We start from the raw sequence: 23193 nt of genomic DNA, 5'->3' as shown, positions 1-23193 counted from the left end.
TTGTAAAAAAAATGAGGAAATGGATTAAGAAAAAAGTATTTTTTTGATTAAATTTAGGAAGTATACAAAAAAGAAGAAATACAGAAAAAGGAAATTTTGGTTTTTTCTACAATTAAGAGTTTAATTGAGTTATTAAGGGTATAATTGAGTTATTAAGGGTATAATTGAGTTTATTCTGTATTCTAAAACCTACTCTACCAAACTTAAAAAAAAAAGCATAATGGAACAAATTGAAAAAAAATGTCCTTTTAAATTAATTTATTCTTGATCTTCTTTTTTTTTTTTTTAGTTTTTGGTATTATACTATTATTGGTGATCTTTTTTGGAAATGTTGTTCATTTATACAAGACCTATCTAGATCAACCTTTATTATTCCATAATTTAACATGCCATGGGACCCCTTACGCCAATTTTGCTCTGAGCCTCTGACGCGTCGCTTCCTCACCCAATTACAATCTTCTTGTAGCATTAGTAATTAAATGTTTAATTACTTTACCTTAATTTTTGGAGAGAGTAGTTAGTCCCTTTTATTAAAGGTGCTAATGAGAGTAGTGAGAGGCGATAAATCCGGAATTGCAAACGCATGTCAGGCTAATGTTTTCCTTTTTGATAAGTACACGTAAGGTTTTTTTTCCTCTCTAGTTAACTACTTTTTGGATCCTTGTACCATATTTTCCTATGTTATTGCCATATGTGTGAGAAATTTCATGAAAAAAGCCAAGAATTGAGAATTACCACTGAAGTTAAAGCCTCTGCCGAGAAATTGAAGTTACAGAAGGAGAACCATTCGAAAAATCCAAATAAATTTGAATTGAGCTTCCAAACGAATTTTGATCTTACAATCAGAAAAGGGGTCCCTTCCCTAGTTCCCTTATTCATCTTCTAGCAACTTTATTCAAAGGACATACAATAATAACCTAAAAAAGGATACAAAAATATTATTCCTTATTCGAATTAGTTATAAAGGCATATAAATTACTTTTTTTGTGTGTATCTTCGTTTCGAAGTTTTTTTTTATTGTATACGTCAAATCTTGAATCCAGGCAGGTTTATTGGATTATATAGTTTATATAGTTTTACTACAAATTCAATAGATAATAATCACACTAGGATATATGTATTCCTGTCTCCGATTCAATAATTGGAAAGACCTTTTGTCTTCTTATCTTTGGTTCTTTAATGCACATGTACGTGACATTTGACTCAAACAATACATGTCCTGAAAGACTCAACCTCAACTACTGTATATAAAAATTACAAACCGTTAATTGTTTTTCACCAGTAGTCCATAGTAATAATCTCTCCTGAATTGAAGATGCCCACAGTTTATTAGAGTGAAATCTGATTACAAGGCAAACAAAATAAATCTTACCAGTTACCACTACAGATATTTTCCCTTCCAAAACAGTCGGCAGTCAATTAACAACACCAACGATTTAAAAAAGTACAAAAATCCAAATTGTAATAATCAAATATACCAACGATTTTAAAAAGTACAAAAATCCAAATTGTAATAATCAAATATTTAATTTCCTTTTTACTTTTACCACAAATAATCGTTTGTTTCTAATTTAATAAAGTAACTAGGAGATATCTCAGTGGTGTTGTATAGCCCGGCTCAATGTTTTCAAAAATTATAGTAATATAGTGGTAAAAATTATTGTTATATTCTTTTAAAAATTATTTTGTTTAAGAGAGTATAAAATATTGCAGTTATTTGGTAAATTTACATATTTGTTAATCATATCTATTATATGATAATTCAAAACAATTTATCAATAAAATAAAAGAAAGATTATAGAAAAATCATAATTTTAATAAAATCTTTCAAATATAGTTATCAAAAATAATCATATTATATACCTAAATATCAAATCTTAATTTTAAAATTCTGATTGGTTTACAATTTTTATAAATTAGTTACTAATTTACAAATAATTATTTGGAAACTAGTAATTATTTCAAAAATTTTATTATTAGTTTCCCAAAGAATATTATATAAATATTAGACTTATAATTTTTGAAAATATTATTACTTTCCAAATAAATTAGTGAGAGATTACATATAATTTTTTTTTTAGAAACTAATAATTATTTATTTGAAAGATTTTATTAGTCTAATAACTATATTACATATAAAAAAAAATGAAAGAATTGGGAACCAAGTTGGCTTGCTTAGCCATGTGGATTGTGGCCGGGGGAGACAAATACAGATTTCCAAAGTGAACACAGAGACGCTCGTGGGTCCAGCCACCGACACTGACCTTTGTTTCCTTCTCTCTTTATATTCGTTTCCTCTCTCCCTCTCTCTCTCTCTCTGCCTGCTGTAAAAACTCTTTTTCTTATAATACGTGCCGACTCTTCTCTACACAACTCTACACTCAAATCTGAATGTAAAGAGAGAGAGAGAAACATCACGCCAAAAATACCTTTCTTCTATACAAAGAAAATGGCGGCCAATAATGCCTCATTCGCCGCCGCATTATTCATCGGACTCTCGCTTCTCTTCGCCGTCACGGCCGAAGACCCGTACAGATTCTATGAGTGGAACGTTACTTACGGCGATATCTATCCACTCGGTGTTCGTCAACAGGTAATAATAATATCAGTTGCATTAGTTTCACTCTTCGGTTTGGTTTACAGATCCGGTTTTTTAAAAATCTTTGGATCTCGTTTTCATTTTTTCCGGTTTAGGGTATTTTGATCAACGGGCAGTTTCCGGGACCGGACATTCACTCCGTCACTAATGACAATATCATCATTAACGTCTTCAATAGCCTCGACGAACCTTTCCTCCTTTCATGGTAATTATAATTAATTATCCTAAATCTGAAAACACGGTTTTCAAATCTGCAATACAATTTTTGTTAAGTTTAATTCAATATTTAGATATTGAATTCTGTCGTTGTTGATAGATAGTGGCTACTGGCTAGGCGTAGTAGTTAATATTCTCTTCTCGTGAATAGTACTCCTATATTTTCTTTCTTTCTTGAATAGTGATGTAATAATAAAACGTGCTTTAAATAAATAAAAATAACCTAAGTACGTAAGATTTGGTTTTGGCCACACCTTATGTCGGATTCGGTCCACGTTACAATTATTTTTACCCACAACACGACAGACAGGATTTGTTGGGTGATTACTGTTAAATTTAATTACATCAGAAGATAGTTTTTTAAGTTTATTATGCATGGCTGCTATTTAATAAGAACAGTGACGTACACAATTTTTTAAAATTTTACATGTGCGAAAATGGGTCCACCTTACCATATTATTAGCTGTATCCTACATTTGAGTTGAACTTTTCAATTTCAGCGGAGCACCCTTTTTAGGGGAAAGATTTACATTTTATATTAGTTTTGGGGGTAAAGTTAATTTCTATAGCATTTGCAGGGGCAAGATTAAGAATAATAAGAAATATTTTTTTTTGAAAAAAATGCAGGAACGGAGTTCAGCAGAGGAGGAACTCATTCGTCGATGGAGTGTACGGAACAACATGCCCAATCCCACCGGGTCAGAACTATACTTACATGCTTCAGATGAAGGATCAGATCGGAAGTTTCTACTACTTCCCTTCTCTTGCTTTCCACAAAGCCGCCGGTGGATTTGGTGGTATTCGTATCCTCAGTCGTCCTAGAATCCCCGTTCCTTTCCCTGATCCCGCCGGTGATACCACCGTCCTCATCGGCGACTGGTACAAATCAAACCACACGGTAATTATCACAACTCTGTTATCTCAAACTTCTTAATGAACTTATTAAAAGTGTTTACAAAGAAGATGCAAAAGCTTAAAACAGAGTTTAAAACAGAGTAACTAACTTGTTGTTTGTAAAATTCGTTTGTGTAGGATTTGAAGGCACAGCTAGATAATGGTAAGAAGCTTCCTTTACCAGATGGTATCCTCATCAATGGTCGTTCAAGTGGTGCTACTCTCAATGTTGAACAAGGTTATTATTTATTGCCTCTTTGTCTCTTCTTGATTTCTGAATTTAAGTCATTTTACATACAGTTTTACTGATGATGTGAGTTTCTTCTTTTTATTGTTCCTCAGGTAAGGTATACAGACTGAGAATATCCAATGTTGGATTACAAGACTCTCTCAATTTCCGTATTCAAAACCACAAGATGAAAGTGGTCGAAGTCGAAGGGACACACACTCTTCAGACTACTTTCTCTTCACTTGATGTTCATGTTGGCCAATCTTACTCTGTCCTTGTAACCGCTGACCAGCCTCCACGGGATTATTACGTTGTCGTCTCTTCTCGTTTTACCTCCAATGTCCTTACCACCACGGGTGTTCTCCGTTACAGTAACTCTGCTGGTGCTGTTTCTGGACCTATCCCTGGTGGACCTACCATTCAGATCGACTGGTCCTTGAACCAGGCTCGAGCCATCAGGTATTGAATACTTACTGTAAAAACTGTAGCTGTCCTTTAAAACATTCTTTGATGTTGTTATGTTGTTGTGTCTTATAGGACTAACCTTACAGCGAGTGGACCAAGGCCGAATCCACAAGGATCATACCATTACGGTATGATAAACACAACAAGAACGATCAGACTTGCTAGCTCTGCTGGTCAGGTTGATGGGAAGCAACGATACGCTGTGAACAGTGTGTCGTTCAAACCAGCAGACACTCCACTGAAACTTGCGGACTATTTCAAGATTGACGGTGTTTACAGGACTGGAAGCATACAGTACCAACCCACTGGTGGAGGAATATACCTCGACACATCAGTTATGCAAGTTGATTACAGAACCTTTGTGGAGATTGTTTTCGAAAACACTGAGGATATTATCCAGAGTTATCATCTTGATGGTTACTCTTTCTGGGTTGTTGGGTAAGTTTCATCCTCTGATTCAAGATTTTGAGTCATTTCTTGATCGGTTTTGGACTAAAGATGGCTCTTCTGATTCACAGCATGGACGGTGGACAGTGGAGTCCAAACAGTAGAAACGAGTACAATCTACGCGATGCAGTAGCTCGCTGCACCGTTCAGGTAGATCACATCTTTTGCATACAAAAGCCATAATGTAATCATGTTTTTGTCACATGTGAACTGTTTGATTAACATTCGTCTACTGTCTACAGGTATATCCAAGCTCATGGACGGCTATATTGATAGCACTTGACAACGTAGGGATGTGGAACCTAAGATCCGAGTTCTGGGCGAGGCAATACTTAGGACAGCAGTTCTATTTACGTGTCTACACACCCTCGACTTCTCTCAGAGATGAGTATCCAGTTCCAAGGAACGCTCTTCTCTGCGGTAGGGCCAGTGGTCGCCGTACCAGACCGCTTTGAGTGGGCGGTTAGATAGAGATATGAGAGAGAGAAAGAGAGAGAGTACATGGTCAGCCAAACCAGCTGACTGACGCGCGTTCTCGAGGATGTTTCTTGTTTTTATTCATTCTTCATTTTGCTAATGAATGAAATTATAAAAGAGTGTATGGGTATATCAGTTTGTAACGATCTCAGCTCGAGGTCTCATTCTTAATTTCTTATATTCTTTCTTTTTCTGTGGAGCCAAAAACTTTATTCAAATATATAATTCTATAGTTTCATTCATCGTATACCCTTACTTATTCACAACAACATAGTGTTACAGTTTAATATGATAGGAATCTTTCAATTACCAATTCCAAAACATACAACTGTAAAAGTGCATAATGCTGTGTCCCGTTCGGAGCCTACGAATGTATTACCAAGCTGGTGCCAGCTGCAAAAAGGGGCATTCCGAGAATCGAACTCGGGACCTCTCGCACCCAAAGCGAGAATCATACCACTAGACCAAATGCCCACTGTAGTTAATGATGTTCTAGTACTTATGATCAAATTAATAGTCTTGATATGTGACATTGGATAAGGCAAGAAAAAAATATCTTATCTAATGTAATAAAAGCATTGGGATTTGCACTTTTTTCAATAATCTTCAAACGCCGACGTCGTTTAGAGGAAACGACTTATCTAAAAGTGTGACTAAAAACACTAACGACACTGAAAAGGAGAAAAAGTCAGCAAAGCGGTGAAACCTGATCGGAGATGGCGACTAGCGAGTCTGAATTCAATCCTGATCTCCTTCTCGCTCATAAGCTTCCCGAGGTTTGATTTTTTCTTCTCCCTAACAGATATTTCCTTGATCGAGACGAACTCACTCTCTTTGATCGCGTTTTCGTTTTTTTCCCCTCACAGACGCAATACACCTATAACGAAAGGTTTGTATCTACTCTTGTAAAATGGATAAACATGGTAGAGAACATCGTGGGAGAGATTAGGGAATTAATTTTATTTGGGATGTTTTTACTTTGTGTGTATAAATTAGAGATGTTGCAATCTATGCTTTGGGAATTGGTGCTTGTGGCGAAGATGCTGTTGATTCCGATGAGCTCAAGTTTGTGTATCACAGAGATGGCCAGGATTATATCCAGGTATCTTCAATGATTTATCTGGGTCTACTTGTGACTGTTTTTTTAATTTCTTTGCCTTTTTTAATTAATCTATGTAAATTATAGGTATTACCAACTTTTGCCTCACTATTCACCCTTGGATCTATGACAAGACTGAATTTTCCGGGTTTTAAGTAAGCACAATTTCTGTCTTGCCACTTTTGTTGTAAACTGGATTTGTTTCAAGTTCTGAAGTTTCTCTAATGAAATTGGCTCGTGGAAGTTTCATCCTAAGTGTTCCACAATTATTAAAACTGTGTCAATCCCTGTCACAATTGAATACATTGAAGATGTGGAAGAAGGATGAAACCTGGCATGATGATGTTATTGTTTCTTGTTGCAGATTTGATCCTAGTCTCTTGTTGCATGGACAGCAGTACATAGAAATATGCAGGCCATTACCTTCCAAGGCATCTGTAAGTAGCTTTTACGTGTACTATACCTATATGCATATATATGTTTTGACTCTAGGATTTTCACTAAGTATCATACCTTCATTCTGGAGTATTGTTTTCGAAGACCTTGGACAACTATATACGAAGTGGCCTTTGCTTTATATTTCTGAATTGATGTTGTACATGTTGATGCAGTTAATTAACAAAGTAAGCCTTGCTGGATTGCAAGATAAAGGTACTTGTCCCTACTGTTTGTTTTCTGTGTCACCACGTTTCAGCAGAAAACCAAACTACTAAAGAGAATTAAAAAGTAGACTTAATTAACTCAGAGGAAGTTGCTATATTAAAAATATTGTAACTCCAAGCATTTAGCTATACTAACCCTAACTTAACAGGAAGTGGAATAATTTGGTCTTTTCCTGTTATGCATCCATCATTGACATGGGAAAATTCAAGGCAATTTAAATTCATCCTTTTTCTGTTCTCTCTCAATGACAATCTTTTAGGTAAAGCAGCTATCCTTGAAATAGAAACCAAAAGTTACGAGCAAGGGTCAGGGGAACTGTTATGCACGAATAGGTAAGAACGTCTCTGCAGGTACTCATTCTGGGACATTTTGGCTTGGAAACTTATGAACTAATCCTGAACTTACTCTCTGCAGGACGACAGTATTTCTAAGAGGTGCTGGCGGTTTCTCAAATTCTTCTCAACCATTTTCTTACAAAAATTATCCAAGTAACCAGGGTTTAGCTGTGAAAATCCCACAAAGGCAACCTTTAACGGTATGCGAAGAGCGAACCCAACCATCACAGGCAAGCATCTAATTTTTCATTGAGGTGTACTGATGTTTTTCATTTAAGTTGTTTATGTTCCCTTTGATTCCCTACTTGTTCACACTATCTAACAATCTTGGTTTATATCTCCTTGCAGGCATTACTTTATAGGCTGTCTGGTGACTATAATCCTCTGCATTCAGATCCAGAATTTGCAAAACTTGCCGGGTTAGTGTACCCCTTATAAGCTCTTTTGTTTTAAACAAGTTTTGTTATTTGAAATTCAACAGGTTGAAATGATTAAAATTCATTATTCATTGTATGACTTGGACATTACATGGGTTAATTGGGTAGTAGTAACCACTGAAATGTTTCTCCTTTTTTCTTTCTAAAACTCGCACATTACTTACTTCCCACACGGCTGACACTTGTTTCATTGAAGATTCCCTCGCCCGATATTGCATGGGTTGTGCACACTGGGTTTTGCAATCAAGGCAATCATCAAGTGTGTTTGCAAGGGTGACCCAGCCGCTGTCAAAACCATATCAGGACGATTCCTCACAATTGTTTTTCCCGGTGAAACTCTGATAACCGAAATGTGGCTTGAAGACTTGAGGTAGAATTTGTTTTCTCTCTTCCTCGTATTATTATCCATAGGCACTGTTTTATGCAATCCTGAGCTTAGCTTTCATGAATTCACAGGGTAATATATCAGACAAAAGTGAAGGAGAGGAACAAGACTGTGTTATCTGGTTATGTTGATATACGCGGCTTATCTTCGTCGCTTTAAAACTTTTAGGTCTTTAATACAGTCATAATGTTGCAAAGGCGACAAACGTTTCAGAAGGCAAAACAGCCATTACATGAACTGGTTTCCGTTCCTGAATAAATACTCTTTGATGTCGGTCACGGTTAATGAAAATTGTTGATTGTATCGTATGTGTATGTAGTGAAACCCAAAATGCAACCAGGGATATTTTGCGGTTGCCATAACAGATTCTACCTCTCTCTTATGAAAGCCACATAAACCGAGCCAATCTCAAATATTCAACTGATTGCTACATTTCGGTATGGGATTTCGAAAAGAATCTGTTCAATACAATCCACCCACTCCAAAGTACCTTATACCCTAATTTTGGGTGTCAAGCTTAGAAGGGACATCATAAACTGGACCATACAGCATGAATGTCAAATGAAAAACTGAAACTGAAAAAATGTGATCTGTTTGTGTGTGAATCATAAAACACCAAACTAGTTGAGAAATTGCGTGTAGGTAAGGGATTCTTTTTTACTCGGTCCATGAAGCATTCACCATCTTTGCCATGAATGCATACCGATCAGCTGCCTCATCAATCTGTTAAAAAACCTCAATTTTTTTCAGCCACGATTGAATGTAAAGCATAACTAACGTGAATTTTGTTATTACCATCTTTTGAGTTGGACGACCAGCTCCGTGCCCGGCATTGACTTCTATACGACCAATTATGGGGTTTGTCTGTGGACTATTCTCTAAGCTTGTGCACAGCACGTGCTGCAACGTCTGCAAATATATACGGGAAGAAGCATTTAGCTATAAGCTGGCTCCTTAAAGAAAAGACACAAAAGAAAACAGAAACAAGATAGGGGACGGACCGCAAGTAACTTCAAAGAGTGAAGTGGCACAACTCTGTCATCGTGATCAGCAGTCAGTAACATAGTGGATGGGTACTGAACTAGATGATCACTTTGTTGCTCCCATGGCCTCTTCACATTGTGCAGAGGCGAGTACCTTTTTCACATTCACATCCAAATTGTAACAAAAAACAGCATTGGGAAACAAATCAACACAACAACCCATACATATCATATACTACAAGACTTACTTTATCAGCCAATGAAACTCCTCTTCATTCTCGGAGCAGCCATAATCAGAAGTCCAGGCATGACCTATGCATGCAAAACATCTCATGAGTTAAAGAACCATGAAAGACAGCAGATATAAAGAAAGAGAAATAATTGAACTCACCTATGGTGAACTTGTGAAATCGTAGCATGTCCATGACGCCCACATGAGCCAAAGCACACCCAAAAAGGTCTGGTCTCTGCAGAATTAGAATTATGCATAAGTGTGCCAGCTATATAAAATAAAGATTGCAAATTCTAAGCTTTAGAGATAGACTTACCTGGTTTATGCAAGCACCAACTAAGAGTCCACCATTGCTGCCACCTTCAATACACAGCTTGCTCGGTTGTGTATAACCAGCAGACACGAGGTACTCTCCCCCAGAAATAAAGTCATCGAAGCAGTTCTGCTTTTTGGCAAGTGAACCTGCTTTGTGCCATTCCTCACCATACTCCCCACCACCCCGGATGTTTGCAAAGCAGAAAACAACACCGAGATGCTTGCTAAGCACAATGCGGCTAGCACTGAATGACGGTGTTATGCTTATGTTAAACCCACCATATGCATAGAGCAAACATGGGTGTGATCCATCAAGCTTAATATTCTTTTTGGCCACAATAAACATTGGTATCTTTGTTCCATCCTTGCTGGGATAGAAGACCTACAAAGAGGGCCAGAATCCACTTTAACATAAGCCAAGCAAATGAAATTTTGAAAGAACAGGAAGATGCAACTAGAGAGTGCGTTACCTGAGTGGCTTGAAATGCTTCCTTATCAAATCCGGGTACAGTAACCTCCCGGAACACCTTAACTTCTGGAGATTCATTGGCTAAGCCACACTTGTAAATCACACCAGGAGTAAGGAAGCTAGTAAAGCTAAAGAAAAAGCTGTTGTCCTTGCGACGAGCAGAAACATCAGATACTGAACCAATATCTAGAGGTAATTGGTGAAGCAAGGAACCAGATTTCAAGTCTCTAATTTGCAGAATGTGCTTTACATCACTCATGTAGCATGCGACCAGTTGATTCCCATTGACTGCACAAGCTGATGCTAGGACATCCTTCTCGTGTTCTTCAACAACATCAGTCCAACTGTTTGGTTCCTTTATATCAACCCGGACTAATTTGTACTTAGGGGCATCTTTATTTGTCAAGAAAGTAAATATAGTCTCATCATTAGAGATAACACTATATTGCGCGTCAAAATTGTCAACAAGCTTTATGAATGGAAGAAAACTGCTGCTTCCTCTGAAACTCTCAAGACCTCCTGCAAATGAAGTCATATCGCAGTAGTATAACTTGTTGACAGGGTCACAACCTTCGCTAATGCTCATGACTAAGTACTGCATGAAGAAACAACATGGTGAGATTCAAATCAGGAACTAAGAATTCAAGTTCCAGATAACGAATCACGGATTAAGTAACATGACCATCATACAAAAAAGCGGAAAATGATTAAAATGGTTTTCTGGTAGCATTTACAGAAAACAAAAAAGGGTGAGGTGTATGAGCTTAAACGAAGTTAAGCCAAGATAAGAACTGGTTGTGTTACCTTCCCATCATCAGTGACTTCAGCGCCGAACAGATACTTAGGATTCTCGTGATCTCTCCAGCACAAGATATCTTGAGATTGATCGGTGCCAAGAAAATGGTAATACAGCTCATGATAAAGGTTAGAATTAGTCTCGGTGCCAGCATCGATATCCTCTCCTTCTCTACAAAATCAAATTGGCAGAATAACTAAGCTTTCTGAACTGTAATGAAAGGCTTCTTCCAACACATCTTGTACGTCTCTTAAGCCAGAAATCAAGTATAGTATACATGACTTACTTGGGAGCTGGGTAGCGACCATAGAAAAATCCTTTGCTGTCGTGTGTCCACGTAATGCCGGTAAACTTAACCTGTTCCAAGAGAGAAAACATGAATATATCAGAAACCTTGATAGTAGAACTTTGCTGATCAAACCTCACTAATCAGCTACAATGTAAAAGGGACATACCCATGTTAAAGTATCAGGCTCCACTTTCTTGTCCTCGATCTTCATCAGCTTAATTGTCACCCAGTCGCTACCACTAGCACTAAGACCATAAGCCAGATACTTAGCATCCTCACTAACAGAAAAGGTGTTCAAAGCCACTGTTCCATCATCACTAAGAGTATTCGGATCAAGCAAAACCTCTGGCTCAGCATCAAGATCATCCTGAACTCAAAACGCAATCAAAACTCAAATGAAAAATAAAAAAAACAAAGCTCGATGTATATATGTACTGATACAAATGCTATGTCTCTCCAAGAAATATACCTGCATATAAAGCACACTTTGAGCCTGTAAGCCAGTGTTATGGAAGTAAAAGTACTTATTCCCTTGCCTAAACGGTGAATCGTAACGCGGATGATCGATAAGTTTGGTTATATTCTGACGGAGCTTCTCCTTAGTTTCGCATTTCTCAAGCACAGAATCTGTCAATTTCACTTGGTTCTCCACGAATTGCTTCACTTCTTCAGCATCAGGATCCTCTAACCTATCGAAACACACAAATCCAGAATGACAAAATTCAACGCAAAGAAGGATACAAAAGCATAACTAAATTGAAATCAAATCACAAGAAATCTCCAACAATTTAGGAAGGTCAATCTCCAACAATTTAGGAAGGTCAATCTCCAAGTCAAATCCAGAGCTACGGAGCCATTACAAAAACCTAAACGAACACTTACCAACGGTACGGATCTACGATCTTGACGCCGTGGTAGTCATCGACGACGGAATCATCACGACGGGCAGAAGGATACTGTAACAGGTCGCCGAACACAGAAGAAGATCCCATAACCGCGGAGGTCGAACAAGAACGAGAACGAAGAAGAACAAGAGACTTGGGTCGATGATTGGAGAAGTTTTCTTTGCTAATGAGAAGAGAAGAAGAAGAGGAGAGAGACGATATGCGACGTGATGATAAGGTATTTATACGGAGGCGGCGCGTGATTGTTGGGACGGTAACAAATGCGAAAACGTGAGAACGCGCGTGACTTGCAAACGCTGTGAGCATCGGTCTTTCAAGTCTTCTTCACCGAGTTTGCCGTTAAGTCGTCGGTCTATAGATAGGTACCAAAATTTAATCACATACAGATATTTTTTCACATTCATATTTTTTTATAAAAAATATCTGTATGCGACTTTTATACGCTAAAATCTTTTATATTTTTGACAGTTTGTCTTACAGTCCCTCTATTTTAATTTTTTTTTTACACATATTAAAAAAATATTTAATTTTTCTGTTTTATCTCTAACTAATATATTGTTTTATTTGATATTATCATATAAAACTGTATTGAAAACGTAAAACGACAACTAATTTGATACAAAATTATCCTCTAGAACGATAATTAATTAAAAATAGAAGGAGTTTGAAATACCTAGTTTGAATTTGAATAGTTTTTCCAAGAAATAGTGTTACGGCCAAATGGAACTTGTAAAACGGTTTGTTTGAAGTTTGAACTATGTAATCAACCTAATCAGCTGATGTGGTGTGGTATATGTTGTTTGGTATATCATCTTTGATTATAGTGATAAGGTTATATCACTTCAGAGTTCTCTGAGCTTCTTAATCAGCCACCAATTCATACAAGAATATATAAAACTTTTACCAACATTGTGCATATCATATGTTATAGTAGACTTGTAAATGTGCTATATATTAAGAGGCTTTGGGCCTAAATCTTATCATATAATGTAATATGTAAAGCCCAAATTCAACAAGCTTGAGACCATTACATATTAGAAAAAAAAAGCCTTTGAACTCTCCTAATTTCTTCTTTTTTTATAAGAGTCTAAGTTACCTTAAATGTATAGTAGTAGTAGTAACAGAGGCTTTTCACCGTTTAGGAGGAAACTGAGTTAAGAAAAAAAGAACATTTTTTCTTTTGCTTTCTAGAAAGTAGGTTTTTGAACTACTCCATTTGTTTTCTTTAAAGTATATATATTACGCAGAGTTTGCAGGATAATAATCATACGCAACAACAACACACTAGCCACTACAGAACGTACGTATAGAAAAATACTTATTGGAGTTTTTGTGAATTGACAAAACAAAGCAACTTTGACCACTTAACTAGAACGGAAATTTGAGAGTCACGCGCATATAAATAAATACGTAGAAAAAGTTTTGGAGATTTTGCCTTGAAAGGATAATTTAAATGCTACTGACACACTTCCAATGATGAGGCTACTAGGGGAAGGTTTTTTTTTGTTGAATTTTAATTTTTAATTTTTTAATTTTTCTTTGACGCGAGTGAGTTGTAATTTTGCAAAACTAATGGAGATGGTAATGTTTTGATCTATATATATACCTTGATTAATCCTCATAGGCGCATCAAAGACTTCGAACACTATAGTTCTAAACTTCTGCTTATATATAGTAACGTATAAGGTCAAATAAGGTTATTTTCTCTACGTTAAAATCCAGTAATCGTAACAAATAACAATATTAAGCTCAAACAAAAAATGATGTGACCAGAATCATTTTATCAGATTGAACTTGATTTTGGTTTCATTTATCCGCCATAAAAAGACAACAGCTAGTTTCTTGGTTAATCTAGTGTAAGAGTAAGATATATAGACAATAGCATTTTTTTTTTGTACCATCTAATCAAAAACTGACATAAAAATGTCCCCAGCTTAATTAGATCATATATATATAGAAACCTGATCATTACATTCCAACTTGAAGGTTGAACTTTGATTTTTCGTATACCATATTGTCAGATTGAACACATGTATATCATCAGATGATAGAAACATGCAATTTGTACTTATAAACAAAATAACCACATACTATAGATATAGATTCCAACTTAAGGAAAAAGAAGACATCATCATAACATTGTGTGGGCTTCACTTCAAGAACATAAAAAGGAAGAGTAAATTCTCCTTTTCATTACCATATTCTCCTACGATTTCAATCTACCTGTACCTTTATTGGGACTCATGGGTCCTCTTACTTTATGAATAGTTTACCTTTCCTAGATGATGTAAACGTCTCAAACGCCACCACTATTCCTAAACCTCACATTTGTCAACGCCGTTGCAAATTAGAAAGGATGAAGAGTTCTTACGATTAAACGTCTCAATGGTACAATCAAATGTGGTCAATCATATATAGAAACCCACCTTCGGATCAGAGTCTCAACCAAAGAAAGCATTAAACGTTTAAACTTTGAGAGATTAATCAAATCAAAAGAGATAGAATTGTCAAGTGAAATTGACTTAAATAAGAACAAGAAGTGTTCACATATTAATAAAAAAAGGTTGAGTAGATTCAAAATAATACCTACTTTTCTTCAGACCTTAATATGGATCGGGTGATCTTGAATACATCATGAGGGGTTTTACAAAGAAACCCTAACAGATCTCTATTGGCAGTATGCCCACCTCCCCTTCACAAAACACAACGCAGATGCGTATACCTGTCCTTTATACACATATATATAGAGAGAGGAGGTGGACAGAATGCCAAAGATCTCTGTAAGAGACTCTTTTGTCAAAACCCGCATGACCAAAAAGGTTAAAGATCCAAAAAATTTCACTCATTTCATTTCTGTCGAATGTAAAATAGAAAAGGGTTTTTCCTTTGAGAAGGAAAGAGAGAGAGAGAGAGAGAGAAGCTACAGAGAGAAAGAACATTTAGATGTGAGAGAAGCGAACGGTGAGAATATTTATGAGATTGGGAAAGAGGCAGATGGGTTTCTCTTAATGATGGTGATGTACAGTTGTTGTTTTGTAGCAGGAAATTTATGAACCAAAGACTTAAAAACAAATATACTAAAAAAATTTTTTAAAAAAACGAAACCCTAGCTAGATTCTGTTGTCACAAAGCTACGGAGAAGATCGAACAATAATGTATCGTCTCGAGAGCTGGAATTTTTGTGGATGGGTTTAATCAAATGAAAAGAGATATACTATCAAGTTTTTTAAAGATTCGGACATGAAAAGACATAAGATCTAACAACTATGAACAGAAACAACAACAAAAAAGAACAGTGAAGAAAGAGATTTGGAAGAAACAAAATGAAAGTAGAAGAAACTCAAAAGGGTTTTCTCGGGAAAATAAAGTAAAATAACAACAAGCTCTTTCCTCTCTCTCTCTCTCTCTCTCGATAAGTTTTCTTCTTTTCCAAAGTCTTAATGATAGATAGTATAAGCCAAAAACCCCAATAAATTTCTAGGGATTTTATTTGGAAAGCAAAATGTCAAATTCAACGGGGTTCTTTTTTACGCCTACGACCTACCGTTCGTTTTTCCTTTTCTCAGCTTTTTTTCCGGACCACAACATTGAAACGGCACCATTTTTAATTGACTATGGTTTAGTAACACTATGAAAATTTGCTCAAAATTATAGAAAACTAAAAAGAATTAAAATTTGAAATAGACTTTACTTTAGAATTTATATGTAGACAGTCGAATAAAATAAAGACTTTTAACTATTACTGATTAACAAAATTTGTACTTTATATTATGCCACGACACGGATTTTGTTAATCAGAATCCACATTTGCTAAATCTTAACTCACCCATAACAATCATTTATTTGATCACATGTTCTATTGGAGAGAAAGCGATTTCTATTTGCTTGTGACTTAATTTTTTTTGAATATATATATATATCTTTAACACATGTACGTAATATAGAAATTAAGAAATATGTAAAAATATATATTTGGTTATAAAATGTAGTATATTATTATTGAGAGTCATGTAAAATTAACAATATCTGACTTCAGTTCGTGTGAAGCAACTTCCAATTGATGGGTCCATTTAAAACTCCACCATGGAGTGGATTGCAGAATCCTAGGCTCATGGATGTAGTATAAGTATAACACAAATTTTATATTAAAGATTATTTCAAACTTTTGACCTAGCTAAATTAACCATGCTACACTAAAATAAATCGACGAATATTCAAGAAGAAGGTCAATCTCTTCTTTTTTTTTTGGTTATCTTACTTTAAAGTTTGAACACCAAAAAAAAAAAAATACAATTGGAATGACATCATTTTATTAATACTATATAACAAAAACATATTTTCCCTTCTGTCGACTGAGATGTCGCACTCATCACTCCCACAACCTGCAAAGTCTCATTTATTCCTTTGTGACAATTTGTTTTTCGGGGAGTATGTATTGTTGTTTTGTTATTTTATTTTTGTAGTATTATTTTTCTCATAAACGGGAACAAACTCCAACAAAAAAATAAAAGGACTTATTATTCATTCGGTAGTGTGGATGAGAAAACAAATATGCATGCCTTGCGTGCATTAATTGCAACAACTCATAATTCTTCCCACTATTTATTGCCTCAAAATCTACCACCCCCATCTAACTTTCTCTCCATTGAATTCTCCACATTTCACCCAAAAAAAATCTTAATTTTGTTGGCTTTGTAAAGATAAAAATGATGATAATTTTGACTTAATGTTGTTCGCATTATTAGAGTAAACGAGTTACAATATTGCTTCCAAATTAAAAATATTATATTTTCGAAACAAATATTATGCCAGAAATTGAAAAACAAATGGAGTATTGTTACACAGTTTTTTTTTTTAAGAAGTCAAGAAGATTTGCCGGAACGACCGGTTTGACAAAATAGGTTTCGTATTTACTGTTTCTGTTTGGTTTAGTTTCGTATTTATTGACAACAGAGAAAAGACATAAACGATTTTTTTCGTCTAACTTGATCTTTTTTTCATCTTTGATCTTTATTGTTATTGACTATGAGATATTGAGATGAACTAAAAAACGATGGGTTTGTCGCATAGCGAAATTGTCAGTGGTATGATCTAATCATTTAGGTAAGAAATGGCTTCAAATTATACTTTCCCGAATATCACCATGCTATCGATTTATAAACATTATGTTTTCTAAAAGTTTATAATAAGAGAAGAAGTATACATACAGTCACACAGACACATATATGTATATCAATAAATTTCGGATTATAATATGGCGTTCGGTATATTGTAATGCCGTATACATGATACACATAAGTTTTTAAAAATGTTACCTTCCCTTTTTATTACTATGTTTTAAGATTTAAGACATGAAAAAAATGAGAACTCGACTGTAAAAAAGGTCAACACTTTTGGTTCCCTTTTAGAAAGGCTTTTTTATTATGCATTCTATCTTCCGGACATTTTATTTTCTTTTTAGGTTAAAAGATTCTTATGTTTTCTTCTTTCAAAATTAATTAGTTTATTTTAAATTTTAAAGGAAAAACACTTATGGGTTTTAATTTGTTTGTTAATGACATGGACAAATGTCGATGCATGGACAAATGCTTTTTACCCCATCGCATGATTGCCTAAACTGATATCGTAATCTGTTTATATGCTGTAAATACCAAAAACTAATATAATTACTAACAAAAACTAATTATATAATTTCAAATGTATTTTCTCTAATTAAACTATGCAGAGGTTTCAAAAAAGGCAACAAAAGTAAAAAAAAAAATGCAGGGATAGTTGGTAAACTATAATTGCGAGTAGTGACTTTTATACAGAAAGAGGAGCAACCGTCGATGTACATACACACATAGCACATCTATGCTTTGTTAGTGTCGTATCAGTAATTTTCAGAGCTAATCATTTCTCCCGGTGTAACTTTTCTTTTTGGCTATATGTTCATATTCGTAGTGACTTTACATATTCGTAGCTACCATTTTGATTAGAGCTCTATTTTTGTCAATCCGTTTATATTTGTTATGGAAAATTTACCATTCGATTCACAGTTTCACACCTATAGGTCCATAAAAGACGAATGCATTAATAAAGACGATTCTCTCTAACGCCCTACAAATCCTGGGCTTGACTTGCATTATAGTGTTATACAACATATATAGATTGTGACTTTAGCATTATAATTCTTTGCTTTTGATTGTAAAGTCAAAGCTTTTTAATATGATTTTATTTGTGTAAAAACACCATTCCACCATTATATATACATTTTATCAATGATGGCCATAAATATTTCTAAAGATACGAGAGATTTTATTCTGAAATAAAAGCAACTTGACAATGTGTTATTTGAAGTAAATATATATTAGGATTCACTGTTCTTAATAATTGATGTACTAGATTTGTAGCACGGGTTGAAATTTCTTTTATTTATATTATAATTTTAGAATAAAATGTAATTTATATGATTGTTTTTAAAAGGTTTTTTTGGATAAAATATTAAGCAATAAAATCATATGCTAAATATGATGAATTGGAAAAAACACCTATTTTGTAAGTTTTATATTGTTAATTTTGTAATTTTATGTATAAGAAATGATTATGTTTGTTGTTTATTTTTATTTTAATTTTTTACCTGTGCTTAAGTAAGATTTTATTTTTAACTGCAGAATAAAATCTCAAAAATCACGATTAAGTGTAATAATTTACCAAGATTTTATTTATTTTTATGCCTAACAGTATATATATTGTAACAATACATAGAATACTAAGAGATTATTTTGGAAATTGTATAAATCATTGGAATATTCTCTTTAAGAGGATTCTTTAGAATATCCCTTATATATTAATAGAGGAACATTTTGGCAAAAAAACTGAGGTGTCAGCATTACAGAGCTTAGGACATTATTTCCTTTATTTGTCATCAGCTTTTAAAAATATTTACATTTATTTATCATTTGTATTTTTCCAAAAATACAATTAACACTCAAAATTAAATTTTTATATTATCTTTCTAACTTAATTATATCCTTTAATTATATTTTCATAACATCTTTAAAATAAATTTTAAGAACCCTTTGTTCATATGATATAATAATATAAGATTGATATTATAATAACTCTCACGGGTTAAATTTTAATTATTATACAAATTTCTTTTATAAATATATACTACACAATCGAATTTTAAATATGTCAATTATCCATAAATATAACATATTTTGTAAATAAAAATCCCCTATATATTAATAGAGGAACATTTTGGCAAAAAAGCTGAGGTGTCAGCATTACAGAGTTTAGGACATTTTTTCCTTTATTTGTCATCAGCTTTTAAAAATATTTACATTTATTTATCATTATATTTTTGTAAAAATACAATTAACACTCAAAATTAAAATTTTATATTATCTTTCTAACTTAATTATATCCTTTAATTATATTTTCATAAAAATTTTAAAATGAATTGTAAGAACCCTTTGTTCATATGATATAATAATATAGGATTGATATTATAATAACTCTCACGGATTAAATTTTAATTATTATACAAATTTCTTTCATAGATATATACTACACAATCAAATTTTAAATATTTCAATTATCCATAAATATAACATTTTTTTTTGTAAATAAAAGATAAGCTCAAACGAGCCAATTAGTAGGAAAATCGTTTACAAACAAAACTTGGTGCGGAGATGTACGCGTTTGGCGTGCCAAAGAATCCGCCATTTCATTAGCATTTCTAGATATTAAAGATAAAGAAAGTAGAAAATTCCTCTCTATCAGTCTTGACGTCGTCAAGGTATGCCAAGAACGCTGGCCAGTAGGAAGGGAAAGACACCATCTTTACCAAGTCTGAGTAGTTGGTATAGAAAGCCACCTCTTTGAAGTCATGGCCGATCATGCAGCGCATCGCCCAAAAGAACGCTTCAACTTCAGTATGTAATGGAGATAGACTTCGCCATTAAAAAAAAATCCCCTATATATTAATAGAGGAACATTTTGGCAAAAAAGCTGAGGTGTCAGCATTACAGAGCTCAAGACATTCTTTCCTTTATTTGTCATCAGCTTTTAAAAATATTTACATTTATTTATCATTGTATTTTTCCAAAAATACAATTAACACTCAAAAGTAAAAGTTTATATTATCTTTCTAACTTAACTATATCTTTTAATTATATTTTCATAAAATCTTTAAAATGAATTTTAAGAACCCTTTGTTCATATGATATAATAATATAAGATTGATATTATAATAACTCTCATGGGTTAAATTTTAATTATTATACAAATTTCTTTTATAGATATATACTACACAATCGAATTTTAAATATTTCAATTATCCATAAATATAACAGATTTTGTAATAAAAATCCCCTATATATTAATAGAGGAACATTTTGGCAAAAAAGCTGAGGTGTCAGCATTACAGAGCTCAGAACATTCTTTCCTTTATTTGTCATCAGCTTTTAAAAATATTTACATTTATTTATCATTGTATTTTTCCAAAAACACAATTAACACTCAAAATGAAAATTTTATATTATCTTTCTAACTTAATTATATCCTTTAATTATATTTTCATAAAATCTTTAAAATGAATTTTGAGAATCCTTTGTTCATATGATATAATAATATAAGATTGATATTATAATAACTCTCACAGGTTAAATTTTAATTATTATACAAATTTCTTTTATAGATATATACTACACAATCAAATTTTAAATATTTCAATTATCCATAAATATAATAGATTTTGTAAATAAAAATTACATTAAAAACATTAAATCCCCTATATATTAATAGAGTAACATTTTGGCAAAAAAGCTTAGGTGTCAGCATTACAGAGCTCATGACATTTTTTCCTTTATTTGTCATCAGCTTTTAAAAATATTTACATTTATTTATCATTGTATTTTTCCAAAAATACAATTAACACTCAAAATTAAATTTTTATATTATCTTTCTAACTTAATTATATCCTTTAAATATATTTTCATAAAATCTTTAAAATGAATTTTGAGAACCCTTTGTTCATATGATATAGTAATATAAGATTGATATTAAAATAACTCTCACGGATTAAATTTTAATTATTATACAAATTTATTTTAGAGATATATTACACAATCGAATTTTAAATATTTCAATTATCCATAAATATAACAGATTTTGTAAATAAAATTTACAGTAAAAACATTAAATAATTATTTTATACCGCACTATGTGCGGGTTGTTACCTAGTTATAAGTGTATTCATATATCTCACATATTAACCAGTTAATCTATCACCTTTATTTGTAACCAACCTATATGTAATATATAACATATTTTGTAACCAACTTATAAAAATTATATAGTCTACAAAAAATGTTGTGTATTTCCGTTTTATTATATAGGAGATTTTTATTTTGTAGATAATTTTTTAATACCATTATTTGTTTTTTTTTCAAACTATCATTTAGAAAATGGGTTGGGTTGGGTACATTTAAAACCCCATTATTTACAACTTATTTGTGACCTATTCGAAAGTATTATATTCATGTTTTTTTTAACTTGTAATATTTTGAGATACAAAAAGAAAAGAAAATGTGATATATATTTTTAGAAAACTGTTAGAAGACAAATTTCTTTTGACTATAACTGTAGAAATTTTTGCAAGATTTGATTTTTGGAATATATGATAAGACCAGAAAATGCAATGTACAGTACATTATGTACTACTGTTGACAAAAAAAAAAAGCAATGTGATATATTCAACCTGTTTTTCTTTTTTTGGTCAAGAACATAACAAAAAGTTAGTAGAATTATACGCTTTTATTTTTTTGATTTGGATAACTTTTTAAACAAGATTGAGACATGAAATTGGAAAAATGTGTAAATACTAAATAGTAGCTAAATCACACTTTAACACTGGTAAATTGTAATAAAAGGTTTAAAGGAGACAGGAATTTACTGACGGTTTAGCCAATTTTTTTTTTTTTTTTTAATCCCCTTTTTCACTTTTTTCTTATGCAGTATGCATGCGGGACATTTCTATCTCTCATGCTCATCACCACCATAATTTCCTCCGGATTAACTTGTATAATTGCTTATCAAATAATTATTAATTTTCTCTAACTTCCGTTTAATAGATTTGATATACTGTCATAGTTTTCTTTATACTTGGACAATTATGTTATAGTCTATTACGGTCTGTAGTTCTGTACTTATATTCTCCGTGGGCTTGTTTTGAAACTTGAAAGCACAACCATTGAGCATGATATGTACCAGTAGCAACGCATCTAGTAGCTTTATAAATCCATGACCATTAAAGAATTCAGAAGAAAACAATTTAATAACTTGAAAGATCTAGGAGACCTTCTATGAACAGAAAGATCTTTTTAGCACAGCATGTTCACGTGAAGCCAGAAGGTGTTCATGATTGATTCGATTTTGTTCTTTTTATGCAGTTCCCAAAAAAATTATATACTACTACTTGGATTAAAACACCATACAAAGCCCTTAGTCAAATATATAAGAAACTTAGATGGAAAAGACAGTGTTAGTAAAAAAAAAGGTATTGGGGTTTTGTTGTTAAAAATTCAAAACAAAAATGATGAAGTCTTATGACCATATAATATACACAAACACACATCATCTACTTTATAAGATCTCTCTGCTCGTCAAGTCCTAGTCTAGTGGCCACCAATATAGTAATGTAATATACACAATTACACACCCATGTTTTTGAGTCTTTTTGACCAAGGAATAGCTAAACTTGAGTTTTCTAGACCATGCTTAAAATAAATGAGTTTTTTTTTTTAATGGCAAGTATCAATTTATCTTATCAACAAACCCTAGCTAATGTCCATTATCATCTGCTTTGTACCCTACAAGTTATTTAAAAAAAATCTATATGGTTTTATCTTGCAATCTGAATACATTAACTTTTTGAAACAGAGCACAAGTCAACTTACTTCTCATAGAAA

The 23193-nt window shown here is 33.1% G+C and overlaps 3 protein-coding genes across 3 annotated transcripts; 2 read left to right on the top strand and 1 right to left on the bottom strand.

Annotated features, from left to right (window-relative positions):
- Positions 1–2120: 2120 nt before the first annotated feature.
- On the top strand, positions 2121–5574 carry LOC104713279 (L-ascorbate oxidase homolog). Its single transcript, XM_010430365.3, has 8 exons — positions 2121–2593; positions 2695–2804; positions 3443–3713; positions 3848–3947; positions 4052–4397; positions 4476–4841; positions 4922–5000; positions 5093–5574. Exons 1-8 carry the CDS (start codon positions 2450–2452, stop codon positions 5303–5305), a joined length of 1629 nt encoding a protein of 542 aa, XP_010428667.1. The 5' UTR covers positions 2121–2449; the 3' UTR covers positions 5306–5574.
- Positions 5575–5816: 242 nt separating this feature from the next.
- LOC104713278 (enoyl-CoA hydratase 2, peroxisomal) lies at positions 5817–8605 on the top strand. The gene is made up of 11 exons (XM_010430364.3): positions 5817–6103; positions 6194–6216; positions 6324–6429; positions 6514–6581; positions 6791–6863; positions 7038–7077; positions 7349–7421; positions 7504–7654; positions 7773–7843; positions 8058–8231; positions 8318–8605. The coding sequence occupies exons 1-11, from the start codon at positions 6044–6046 to the stop codon at positions 8403–8405; spliced, it is 927 nt and encodes a 308-aa protein (XP_010428666.1). The 5' UTR covers positions 5817–6043; the 3' UTR covers positions 8406–8605.
- A 54-nt stretch (positions 8606–8659) lies between these two features.
- On the bottom strand, positions 8660–12664 carry LOC104713277 (uncharacterized). Its single transcript, XM_010430363.3, has 12 exons — positions 12213–12664; positions 11800–12019; positions 11497–11697; positions 11328–11398; positions 11050–11212; positions 10247–10840; positions 9778–10158; positions 9621–9696; positions 9478–9541; positions 9248–9383; positions 9042–9155; positions 8660–8969 (listed from the first exon to the last, which is right to left on the bottom strand). The coding sequence occupies exons 1-12, from the start codon at positions 12539–12541 to the stop codon at positions 8904–8906; spliced, it is 2415 nt and encodes an 804-aa protein (XP_010428665.2). The 5' UTR covers positions 12542–12664; the 3' UTR covers positions 8660–8903.
- Between the last annotated feature and the right edge of the window lie 10529 nt (positions 12665–23193).

Source organism: Camelina sativa, chromosome 9 (genome assembly GCF_030686135.1).
Source record: "Camelina sativa cultivar CO46 ecotype springtype chromosome 9, ASM3068613v1".
Taxonomy (NCBI): Eukaryota; Viridiplantae; Streptophyta; class Magnoliopsida; order Brassicales; family Brassicaceae; genus Camelina; species Camelina sativa.
This window is presented reverse-complemented; position numbering and strand designations above follow the sequence as displayed.